Here is a 12,635-nt window from a genome sequence, read left to right on the forward strand (position 1 = left end):
GTGAATAAAAATCTACAGTAGTTGCTTTAGGTCAGCTGATTTTTTAGTAGTGAGTTAATTCTAGTAAGTTCTTGCCCATACATTTATTAGGAGAAATGCAGTACCTTTCACAGTCAGTATTCTAAAATAACTTTGTCCTTCTTGCTCACTTTTGCATCCCCTTTAAAGCCCTGTTCTGTATGAAGTGAGATTCAGTTTTTCTAAAATGAAATTGCACATTCCCAATTCCTTTTTCCACCCTTCTCCAGGGCATCAATATTCACTTAGCTAAGAAGATGATTGAAGACAGGAGTAGAGATTATATGAATGCACGACGTGTAGCAAAGGTAAAGCCTTCTGTTGACTTTTCTTTGTTCTATTTAATTCTACAAACGAGCATTAAACTTGGGTCTTATTTTCAAATAAAAGCATGTGTTAGACTAATGAGGTTGCTATGCTATAATATTTGTATCAGTTTTATAAAGCATAACTTAAAATAAGTGTTCAAAGTGTTTAAATCTGCTGTTAGAAACATTGCTTCTGTTTCAGGAATATGAGACAGTGATGAAAGGTCTGGACCGCAATGCTCCCTCTGTCCCCCCACAAAATACCCCCCAAGAGGCTCAGCAAGTAGACATGTGGAAGAAGTACATCCAGTGGGAAAAGAGCAATCCTCTGCGTACAGAAGATCAAACTCTCATAACAAAAAGAGGTAATTAGATATTGTGCTAGAACATGTAGAATTTTATTTCTTAGCTCCACTAATGACTTCCAATGTAATTAATGATGTGATACAGTGTTTGGAGCAGAAGTTGATTGAGTTTCTTGAACTGCGGGGTGCTATGGTCATGTGCCACTGAACTTTCACTGGAGCTCAGGAAGTAGTGGATCACAGCCAGACTCTATGGCTGACGTTCTTGAATGATTTCTGCTGCTTCCTCTGGGGAGGAGACAGGTTTTAGCTGCTGGTTATGATTAATAAAGTTCCTTGCAATATAAAAGACTGCATTTGTAATTGTTGCATTAAAAGCTATTTAGGGCTAGTATTGTCCGATTTATTTGCTGAGGTTTGTATTTCATACTTCCACTGTGCTAACTGGTACCATTTCTGCCATAATACGAGGAGTATTTCTCATGTTTTTCCTCCAGTTATGTTTGCCTATGAGCAATGCCTTTTGGTTCTGGGACATCACCCAGATATCTGGTATGAAGCTGCACAGTACCTCGAGCAATCTAGTAAACTGCTAGCCGAAAAAGGGGTAAGCAGATCGACACTGGTTTTCTTTCTTACTTCATTCCTTCAACATGCTGTACTGTTAATTTTTCTTCACATATCTAAGAACTAACTAGGGGGGTGTGAAAAACACTTAGCACCATTAGCTGTCCAGGATTTTAAAATTGGAGCTCTTTTAAGAAATAAAAATATTTGCATTTGAGATAAGAATTATGAAGAACTATTTCAATGTTGACTGGTTTTAGGTCTGGGGGTGGGTTTTGGCCTGACTTTGTGATTCTTTAAGTACTGGGGAGATGTTATCTCTTTATTGGAGCACTGCATGGAAGTTCACTGGGACTTGTCACACACAGAAGATATTCCATAGATTGGCCTTCATTGTCATAGATGCTGAACAATTATATTATACTTATTTTATAACAGGACATGAACAATGCTAAACTTTTCAGTGATGAGGCTGCTAATATTTATGAAAGAGCGATCAGCACTTTATTAAAGAAGAATATGCTTCTTTATTTTGCATATGCAGATTATGAAGAGGTGAGCAAAAATAGTGATGTACTGATGTTAAAACCCAAAGACATCTCCCATTGATAATGTCATCTATTTGAAACATACTGAATACGCAGAAGTCTACGGAAGTAATTTACTGATTCTTCTAGCCATAATCTCTTTCAGTGTTTCTGAGACAAAATGGAGAGGAAAAGTCCATAGTATGCGTTGCAAAATTTTTGAAAATCTACTGTCTTTCTACTTAAATATTGCCTATATTTTTCGAATTGCTATGAGCTCGAAAGCCTGATAGATTTGCGTTTACCGGAGCATCGGCTTCCTCACTTTTAAAATGGGGATAAAGAACACCTTTCCTGTCTAATTCTTAGGGGTTTAGTGTTTGTATGGCTGTGATGGAAGATGGGAGGTATTCTTGAGAAGTCTCTTTACCCAGGCTACCACCTTGCTGCGCAGCCTCCCTAATGAGTAATAATGCCTCGACAGTGGTTGGGTTTGCACATGAGCCATCAGGAATAGAGGCCATTTTCCAATGATCAGATGAGGACTGTGGAGTCCTCTGCAGGATATATTTTGCCCACTTCTCATAACATGGAAGAGTCTTTGCTGGAGGATCCTGAGGACAGCAGCAAAAAAAACCAAAACACAAACCTTTGCCCTTAAAAGAAAAGCTTTCCTTGGCTTTCAGTGCAGCCCTTGAATCCTGAGTGTACTGGCTATTTAGGCTTTTTAAGGTTGCACAATACACCTTGGAGGGCTGCAGCTGGCAGGGAACAGAATGGATTATTTGAAATGTGTAGGTTGTAGAGGGAAGAAAGGGGTTTTCCTAGCTCTCTGCATGTTACTTTTAGATAGAGGTAAAGGAAACAGTCTTATTATCCCAAACACCTGCAATCCCAGTTCTGCTGCAGTATTAGTAAATTAGAAAAAGACTTCAGAGACTCTTATGAAAAGCATGTACATAAGCACTAGTGAGAAATTAATGTGGGAAGTAAAGAAATGACTGCACGAGACAGAAAATGCAGCCGAATAAATGGACTGACATAGTGTTCAACTGGGGGGAAAAGGGAACAGAAATATTGCAGGTTTTTCTTCAGATTGATTTTTGCATTCTCACAGGTGATTTGTGTTACCAAACAGTCTGTATTTCCTTTCTATTTACTTAGAGTCGAATGAAGTATGAGAAAGTACACAGCATATATAACCGGCTCCTGGCTATTGAAGACATTGATCCCACTCTGGTAAGACGACCTGTTAGCACTGAGATTTTCCACATTTGCACTGATAGTCACTTGAGTGCACGCGAATAATGGGGAAGTACTTGCAGGAGTTCATTGGGTCATGGGGTGATTGAGCAGGTGTGCTGAGATGACAGAATTAGATTAACATTTCAGCAAGGGTGATTTATTATAGCCTTTAACCCACTTAGATACACCAAGTCATGTGCGGTTTTGTCCTCTCTCTTTTGGAAAATCTTTTAAAACAAGCAATGAAGATATAAGATATTAAAGATGTCGTGATATGGCTCGTAAGAATTAGTGTGTGTTTTTTTGGCTCAAATAAAATTGCACTTTGCCCCTTCACTGATTAAAAGCACATTGCTTTTGCCTGTTGTCCTCCCTACACTGAAATACATCATCCTGTGTACATGTAGTTTGCATATAAATTTGTAATGCACCATATGAGTATCAAGGAGTATTGCTGTACAGCTCCTTACGTCTATGATAAACAACATTGTCTGTAGTGCCAGCTGTGGTAGCACAGAACAAATGGTGTGAGAAGTGACCTGCCCTCAGAACATTATTCAGCTTATAAATAGACATGACAATGCGTGAGAAGGAAGAAGAAGGTCTGAGGTCTAAAATTAAACAACAGGTCAGTGTCAGAGGACAGGTGTCCATTTACTGACGCTTTCTAGTCATTAAAGACACATCACAATGCTTCCCAACTGCACATTTTCTGAGAAACGATGTACCAGTTCCTCCTATTTGAAAATGCTCTTATTTGTGGCCTAATTCAGAGTGAAGGAAAGTTAAATCCCAAAGAAATGCAGATCACAAATTGGTCACTGAATTAAACAGCACGCTCATTATTTCCTTGATCAGATGTAAATATCTGTAGACAGAATGATTTGTGTCTTTGATTGTATAATGTACAGTAAAATGCTTCATCAGGCCTTTTGGCTGTTTTTTAGCCTTATGGGTGTCTTAACTTCATTGGAAAGTTACAGTTTTTACAGTAAGCCTCTAGTTTCCTGAAGGCACCACTTTACGTAAATTACATTCATCTCCTTCCCTCCCCATCCTTGAAAAATCTGTGTATTAACTGTTGGCGTTTCAGGGGATCACTCTTGGGTATATGCCATTAAAAAAAAAAAAGTATATAAAAAGCTGTGCCTCAGAATTCTAGCAGAACACCACAGAGGCACAGTGGAGTCTTGTTTCTGTTATGACTTTTTAGCTGTGTTTTGTGAGTAGATATTTCAGCTATAGTAAAGAACTCTTATATTCTAGTTTCTATATTTCTATATTCATAGTCAGGACTGATGCTATATAAACGTTAATGTGCACCTTAGGTCTATATCCAATATATGAAATTTGCAAGGCGAGCAGAAGGCATAAAATCTGGAAGAATGATATTTAAGAAAGCAAGAGAGGATGCCCGGACCCGCCATCACGTCTACGTTACAGCAGCTTTAATGGAGTATTATTGTAGTAAGGTAATCATAGATGCTCAATTTGATAGTAAAGCAGTGTCAGGAGGATGTGTAGCTCACTGAAGCCAACAATGTTTTTTTTCTTTAATGTTTGCAGGATAAGTCTGTGGCCTTTAAGATATTTGAGCTAGGACTGAAAAAATACGGGGACATTCCAGAATATGTACTGGCATATATCGACTACCTTTCTCACCTTAATGGTAAGTTTTAAGCTTTGAGAGATCCGATGAAGCATTCATCTGTCTTCTTTGTGAGTTGAAAGAATTAGTTTTAATTCTTCTTGAGGAGCAGTGAAACCTCTTCATGAAACTCAGCAATTAATTTGAAAACCAAATCTCCTGTTTTGTCCTTTCTGAAGTTCCAGAAGTACAGTGACATTAGATCTTGACCCTACCAAATAGAGGAGAGCGAACTTTCCAAACTGTAACTCACTACTTGCACTGCAGCAGTTCAACAGCATCTGTTGTGAACAGTGGGAAGTACACTGAGAAATCTAAATCCTGAAGAAAAAGTTCTATAGGAGACTAAAATCAGCAGGAGAGGAGTGAGGGATTAGTTGGTCCTGACTGGAATTAATGTAAACTTGTTCTCGTCAAACAGATGAGATGAGCAGGATGTAAAAGCAATATTGTTAATATCAGTCCTGCTTGGAAGTTGCTGGAGAACTGGTTTGGATGCAAAGAGCAGGGCATGGGCACAGCAGCAGTTGGGCAGGGGGTGGTGGAGGTGGTGGAAGGTCCCTCTGTGGGATTCTCTGATGCAGGTGTTCACAGTGATGTAAGAAGCCTGCGCTCTTGTGGGGAGCAGGGGCTGGCAGAGACCTTCCTGTGGAACTGTCCTGGTCCTCGTTTCATGGGGAGTTAGAGATGAGTTGTTCATCCCAGGCTCTTCCTCCGCTCAGTCCTGTCTGCCACGTACCCATTAGATTTTCAGGTTCCTTCAGGTATTTTGTCAAGTATTCAGTACTATGGCTCAGTATTTGTAACGTTACACAGAGGTGTAGCACCGTCTGGGTTTTATTACAACCATGCAGCTGGAGCGAGCAGTGGCTGCAGGTAACTCTGCTGTGGGATTTTCTGGACCTCCTGGTGCATTCTGCAGGCACCGGACACATGAATCTCCCTTATCAGACTGCAGGACCTTTGTTTTTTTCAGGCTCTAAAAGTTTGAACAGATTGAAAGCTTTTTTTTTAGTTCTGTGAGCTATAAACAGAGATCTTTGTCAAGTCAAAGTATATTTAATTTTGCAAGAAATTATTTCAGGTCTACATGAATATTTGCAATGCCTTTCCATAGATTTCCATTGGGAAAAATTACCTTAAGATTTGCCAGTGTATTGCTGTGTCTCAGCAACCCAGCTGACTTTACTGAAAAACAAGAAAATTGGTCTCTGAACTCCTGTAAATATAAGAAATGGCAAAACACTCAAGACACAGGGCAGAAGCCAGCAGGTTTAAGGCCAAAACCACCAACCAGGTCTTATACTTTTGGGAGGACTTCCAAGGAATATACAAGTACATTACTATTGCCCTCATTTAAAAGGGGAGTAATGAATTGAAATGCCAAATTTTAAATTACCAAGATAAGCTGCTGTAATTACCGAAAATGGGAAAAAGCCCAAAGATCCTGAAAAAATACCAAGGAATAGCTGTGCTGTTATAAAAGAACCTGTGTTAGGATGGGTTTGTGGCTACCAACAAAAATAGACTTTCAAATAACAACTTCACAGTAGAATTTAACATTGGCAAAGTTTTAAGTTCAGACTTTCTTTCTACTTTACTGAACTTCAAATCCAGGTATCAAAATGTCAGCCTTATATTTAATCCAATGTGCATTTCTTTGAATGGACATGATTTTAAATTGCCTTTAATATATTTTACTCAGTGTGATTTTCTTTTTTCTTTCTATTTTTAAAGAGGACAATAATACAAGGGTTCTGTTTGAACGTGTTTTAACTTCAGGGAGCCTTCCACCTGAGAAATCTGGGTATGTCTGCAAAAGTAGTTTCACTACACTAAAAAAGATACATAACCCCTTTCAACTACAAACATCCCAAAGAAATTAGAAACATGAACAGCAGGACAAAATTAGGTGCAGATGTTCCTTCCCCTCTTCATGCTGTGTAAAATAGCAACAACTGTGACAGATTCGTGGAAGTCCCTATTCCACTTGCAGAGAAATTCATCAATTTACTGAGTTTAAAACCTCGTTGTCACAGAATTGTTGAGGATAGAGTGCAAAAGCCTCCTGCACAGTAAGGATGCAGCGGTCTGAGCAGGTGGCGTGGCTGATGACGTGTATCACTCACCAGAGATGCTTTAGATAGATGGGGAGAGGAAGTCAAGAACATCATCTCTGTTAGAGAAGGCAAGTCAGGAATCTATTGAGGAGAATCTGAGTGGCTCCCAGACAGCTGAACACGAAACAGGGAAAGACCCAGGAAAGACTTGGATTAACCACTCACCGCCACACTTTCATTACTACTTGCTAAACTTATTTCTCTGAAAAAATGCTTACCAAACCCTTTGCAGTCCAAGTGTTCACCAGTATTATTCTGGTAGACACAGGCATCAAAACTAAGGAATTGGATGTTGCACTGCTGTTCACATTCACTTTGTACTTCAGTTCTTACCTTTTATGAGGAATATTTTTATGTCCATTTTAAAAGCGAGGAAAAACCTAGAATTTGAAAGGTGAATCTTCTTCAAAGGTAAACTCCAAAGCTAAAATGGAAGTTGAATCAAGTCCAGAAATATGGTCAGATGTTGCTTAAGGTACAGATGAGATTTTTCCACAGAGAAATGAGCAATAACTATATATATTTTGGGCTATGTAAAATTCCAAAGTGCTGCCTGTTGTGCTAGAGGGCATTGCTCTTGCCTGCTACACTATGCTAGTGTGTGCAGATGAACGAAATCACAATCTATATTGAAAAGTCCTTCACATAGCAGGATCAGAGTGAAATCCTGTGTAGCAGGAGGAGAGAAGCCTATTTGTGCATCTTGCGTTGACAGTGACAGCTTACCTCAAAGGCTGAAGTCACACCAGTAGTCCTTCCCTTATCATAACCAAGTCCTTTATGATCCACTAGATGGAAAGTTTTACAGAAATGTATAAGGCCCTGGGAAGGTAACACATCTTACAGATGCATCTAAATGAAGTAATAGAAGTGCTCACATGTTCCCCGACTGCCTCCTTTGAATCTTTCCTCTCATGTGTTTTTTAATTGGGCTGTGATCAGTGATTCTTCCTCCTTCAGCAGCTGTCTGTTTATCTGTTGTTTTACAGGGAAATCTGGGCTCGGTTTTTAGCTTTTGAAAGTAACATTGGTGATCTGGCTAGTATACTGAAAGTGGAAAAACGGAGGTTTACAGCATTCAAGGAAGAATATGAGGGTAAAGAAACAGCTCTGCTGGTAGACAGGTACAAATTCATGGATTTGTACCCTTGCTCTGCTAGTGAACTGAAGGCCCTTGGATATAAGGTAAGTGGATAAGAACACTTAATTGTACTGTTGCTCTTTTCAGTCCTGGCAAACTTAAGCAATTCCTTGTTTAAGACTTGCCTGACTTTTTTTCCCTTGATAGAAAAGCAGGTCGAGCAGGCCTGATATGCCTCCTCCTCCTTGTCTTGTTGAGCATTGCTGGCCAGAGGCAGAAAGCAGCAAGGAACATGATTAACTTCATGTGTTCATATTTACCTGTCATCTTCCTGTGGAGAGGTCCATGGGTAAATGCCATCCCCATGCAGCTACGGGCCTCCTCTTGACTAAAACCTGAGCTCCTTCAAAAAACAGACGTCTTTTGGAAGTTTGTAGAATCAGGTCATCTGTATGAAAACACTGCTCACTTTTTGAGAACTGTATCAAACCAAACATACTGCAGTCCCAGTAGCTGCTGCAGGTGCCTGAGGAAAATTACCAGGGATCAGTGGCTGCTTGCTTTTCTTCAGTTGTTCTCTATGGCTAAGTGCTTTGGTGCTGCTATTCAGAATTGGAAGTCTAGGCCAGACACATGTATCTGGTGGTCTCCCATCTCATTTCTGACCACGTGTATTTTACCTACTATTTTAGTCCTGTGGAAGGCTATAAATAACACTTTGGAAAACCACTAGAACAGAACAAAATGTTTATTTTATTAAGTTTTTTAAGCATGACGTTAACCAGTCTGTCAGACAAACAAAAACAGCTCTGTTGAGGAACTGCTGTTTCCCATTGGCATGACCAGGAAGAGAGCCTGCATGTCTCAGAAGCATAAAGCCTCGGCTTCTGTTTTTCTTACACAGAAAAGTAATTTTTGAAGAATACAGAAGTCAAGGTTAGAAAAGCAGCTGAATCGTTGGTCTTCACACAGTTGTAAAATAATCTGATAGGTGGAAACAAGAGTCACATTGAGCCACTGAATACTTTTAACGTGATCAGGACAAAGTTATTTTGAAGTGAGAGTACATCTTGCTAAATGCATGCGAGGTGGCATGTTCCCAAGAGCATTCAGCCCTTGGGCTGATTTCTGTTGCTTGTAACATGCCAAAATATAATCCTCTTTGAACTGATGCTTTGCATGCCTGCTGACTGCCTTATGCTTTATTTCTTTTCCAGCTAAAGCAAGCTAGGGAATGAAATGAGGGAGAAGTGATAGCTATGAAGGCCTAGTGGTCTGCACCTGTTCACCTAAATCTTTTAAACCCAAAACCCAGGAGCCACTCAATAATGACATAGTCCCATTCAGTAACAAGTGTTTCCACTCCCAGCTGGGACACTGTAAGACTAAAATGTTTGATGAAAACATGCAAGTTTTGTCCAGATGGTCTTCTAAGAGGACATCTGAACTTGCAATGAATTGACAGAGTACAAATAAACGCCTGGTCTAGTTTCGTTCTGTCATTTAAACACACATCCTGCCAAGCTCAGGGCTCTCTCATTGGCTTTCACAGGACGTCTCTCGTGCCAAGCTGGCAGCTGTAATTCCAGACCCTGTGGTTGCACCTTCCATCGTGCCTGTTCTCAAAGATGAGGTGGACAGAAAACCCGAATATCCAAAACCGGACACTCAACAAATGATTCCATTTCAGCCACGACACTTAGCACGTAAGTCAGATGGGGTTTTATTTCACCTGGCAGCAAGTTATTAACCTAGCAAAACTAATCACAGACTTTCCTAGTCTTCAGTCACCCAAACATGTACTTAAATTTGAGGCTGTTATTTAATTGGATTGCTAAAGGCAAATATATTTTACTTAATACTAAGGTCACATGGGAATAAGTACAAGTAGTTTGGGGTCTGGTAAATGGTAATAAGCAGTTATACACACTGCCTGTAGACTTCAGATCACTGACTAACCATTACGTAATTAGCAGAGGCAAGTGTGACAGGGTAGTAATTATTTGCATCAAATAATAGTGCTGCTAAAGCAGTTCAGGTCTAGCTGTCTTGCATTGCCTTCATAGTTTTTCTTTCCTCAGCTCCAGGTTTACATCCCGTCCCAGGCGGTGTGTTTCCTGTTCCACCAGCAGCTGTAGTTCTCATGAAGCTTCTGCCACCTCCTGTTTGCTTTCAGGTTTGTTTTAATAAATTCTCAAACTGTAGAAGAGATTCTGTTTTGACACCACCACAGTGTGTATCACTCCATGGAAAATAATCTTTCTTTTTTTTTTGGTAACAAATCAGGGTCCCTTTGTTCAAGTGGATGAGCTCATGGAGATCTTTAGAAGATGCAAACTGCCAGACAGTAAGTTATTTGTTGGCTCTGGAGTCTGTGATAGTGCTGCATATGACTTTGTTTTACATATGAATATTGCTGTCTAAAACCCAGACCTCATTTACAGGTGTATAATTATTATTTAAGAGTGTACTGTTGAATTGGCTGCATTTGTAGGTTGGAATCTACATCGAGACATTTGTACATTTAACTGTGGGAAGATCAAGAAGTCAAAAAGCTGAAAATCACCAGCTTCTACTTTAATAATATTCTGGTGGTAACCATTAAAAGAAAGAAATAAAGATTTTCAGAATATCCTTTAAAAGAAGCAAGGTGTTATTTGTAGCAGCACTGTAACTGTGGCATTAAATTACACATCTGCAGTACGGGGAGTTCATTGGAAGGCGTAACTCTGAATGCACATTGCTGGGGTGCTTGAGAACAATTCAAGAGCAGTGTTTTCTGAGCTTGTACAGAAGAGGTGGAGTTCTGAAACATAAAACCAGGACGGATCCATACTCTAGGCTTCATGTAAATTGTGACAGATAATATACCACTTCCCCCCCCCCCCCCCCCCGTTAGTTTCAAGAGCAAATGATCAGAGAGAAAGCAAGCTGGGATTTAATTTCTTTTAGAGTGAAAATAAAACATCTATTGAAATTATACATGAAATTTTTGAAGCCCTCTTTGTTGATAAGCAGAACTGACTTGCTATGTATGCATACTTTCTGATGAATCATGAACTAGTTACGCTGTTTCCCCAGCAGGCTTTCCTCTTTTATTAAGCTTGCAAATGACCTCAGTTCTTGTGTAAAGGGAGGTCTCGAGCTGAAGCAGCAGCATTTACTTTGTAATTAGTGCTTGCCATAGCTCGGAGTTTTCCACAGTCAGGACTTAATTCTTAATATTTATGGGAGAACAGGGTAGGAAAATGTCTCATATTCCAGAAATCTCCACAACGTATCAATCTTGGTGTCCCTGTTCACATGCTTACTTCTAATTGGAGAAGTTAAGTTTCACAAATGAAATGAATCCTTTTCTCTTTCTGCAGCTGTTGATGAAGCTGTGCGGATAATTACCGGAGGCCTACCTGAAATAGCTGTGGAAGGCAATGGACCTGTGGAAAACAACGCTATGCTCAGCAAGGCCGTTAAGAGGCCACACGAGGATTCTGACGATGATGAGGAGAAAGGATCTGTAGTTCCCCCTGTACATGACATTTACAGAGCACGACAGCAAAAGCGAATCCGGTGAAACAAGTTTGGAGTTCTACTGTGATAGACAAAGACTTGCATTGAGTCCGTCAGTCTCTTAAAAGTCAAGCATTTAAAAGGGACAGCTGCAAACAAAAGTAAATCTTGAAAATGGTTTTGTTACTGTGGTGCCTCTTTTCCCCTATGGTTCTTGATCCGAAAACAGCCAGAACAACCTTAGAATGTGCTCTGAACAAATCAAGGTTTTCAGAACCAGAAGTGCAAAATGTCAAAACTGCATTTTGTTCTTCAAGGGTGTTCACATCTACCACTTGAGATCTGGTGGGTTTTCAACAGTTTTATTTTAAAAACTGGATGGCTTATACTTGTGAAGCATTTTTAATTCACATTTTCTGGAAAACAGTTGTTCTCAGTTTGTTCATGTAGTTCCTGCCTTATTGTTCATTTTTATTTATGGCAGAATGTATGGAATCTGTTTTGTAGTTGAAAATGGAAAGAAACATTCCTTTAAAATAAAAGGATATCCATAATGTCATGCCTCATTCTGGTTTTATTCAAACACAACAAGTTACTTCTTAAATATGACTCAGCCACTTCAAAAGCAATGTTATTAAGACCATCACAGGAAATTGATCAGAGCATACATATTAGAATTAGCTTTTTTTTCCATTTTTCTAGAGGATACAGTATACTTTTGCTTTTAATTCCATGACTGTTTAAAGAAGACAGCATCGTAAGACAAACTGGGTACGTATTTCTAATGTGGATTGTCCAGGAGTACTAGCTCACACAGTCTGTTCCTGGATAACTGCATTGGTCTTCCACTTAAGGTACAAAGCTAAATGTTAATATATTAGCTACACAGTTTAACCTGGTATTATCAAACAAGCTAACAAAACCACTATATGAACTTCTGAAGCAGTTTCTATGCATACTGTAGATTTTTAACTTGTAACAGGCTATTCAGAACTGCACTCATCGTGCTGAGACCTTAAGAATCCCTGTGGACTACAGGACATTCAGACACCCAGACAAGTTGAAAGACATTCCCACCACCAGCAGCAGAGATGACACCAGTCAGTGCTCCCGTCTACTGGACTAAAAGGTGAAACAGCCTATGTGTAACCACAGAACTACATTGCCATGGAGGTAATGTCTGGCCTTACCAGTCACAGAATTTCTTTTTTGCTTTGCCACTTAATCATATCTCCCTATTTCTTTTAAAGAGGATGTAGAGAAACTATTTGTCAACCACTCTCAGTAAAAAAACCAAAACCACTAAGCT

General features: G+C 39.6%; 1 protein-coding gene across 2 annotated transcripts in view; it reads left to right on the top strand.

The window, feature by feature from the left end:
- The window catches only part of CSTF3 (cleavage stimulation factor subunit 3), a 51,720-nt gene extending 39,110 nt beyond the window's left edge, over positions 1 to 12,610 (top strand). The window contains exons 9-21 of one of the 2 annotated variants that reach the window (XM_030484985.1): positions 249 to 326; positions 529 to 691; positions 1,129 to 1,238; positions 1,637 to 1,753; positions 2,890 to 2,964; positions 4,299 to 4,442; positions 4,537 to 4,639; positions 6,356 to 6,425; positions 7,728 to 7,923; positions 9,372 to 9,525; positions 9,901 to 9,995; positions 10,106 to 10,166; positions 11,188 to 11,880. In XM_030484985.1, coding sequence (XP_030340845.1) covers positions 249 to 326; positions 529 to 691; positions 1,129 to 1,238; positions 1,637 to 1,753; positions 2,890 to 2,964; positions 4,299 to 4,442; positions 4,537 to 4,639; positions 6,356 to 6,425; positions 7,728 to 7,923; positions 9,372 to 9,525; positions 9,901 to 9,995; positions 10,106 to 10,166; positions 11,188 to 11,390 — 1,569 coding nt within the window. In that variant the 3' untranslated portion in view covers positions 11,391 to 11,880. Of the gene's footprint in view, positions 1 to 248; positions 327 to 528; positions 692 to 1,128; positions 1,239 to 1,636; positions 1,754 to 2,889; positions 2,965 to 4,298; positions 4,443 to 4,536; positions 4,640 to 6,355; positions 6,426 to 7,727; positions 7,924 to 9,371; positions 9,526 to 9,900; positions 9,996 to 10,105; positions 10,167 to 11,187 lie in introns of both variants that reach the window. The other variant, XM_030484986.1, reaches the window with a different exon arrangement.
- Positions 12,611 to 12,635: the final 25 nt, after the last annotated feature.

This window comes from Strigops habroptila, chromosome 4 (assembly GCF_004027225.2).
Source record: "Strigops habroptila isolate Jane chromosome 4, bStrHab1.2.pri, whole genome shotgun sequence".
Classification (NCBI taxonomy): domain Eukaryota; kingdom Metazoa; phylum Chordata; class Aves; order Psittaciformes; family Psittacidae; genus Strigops; species Strigops habroptila.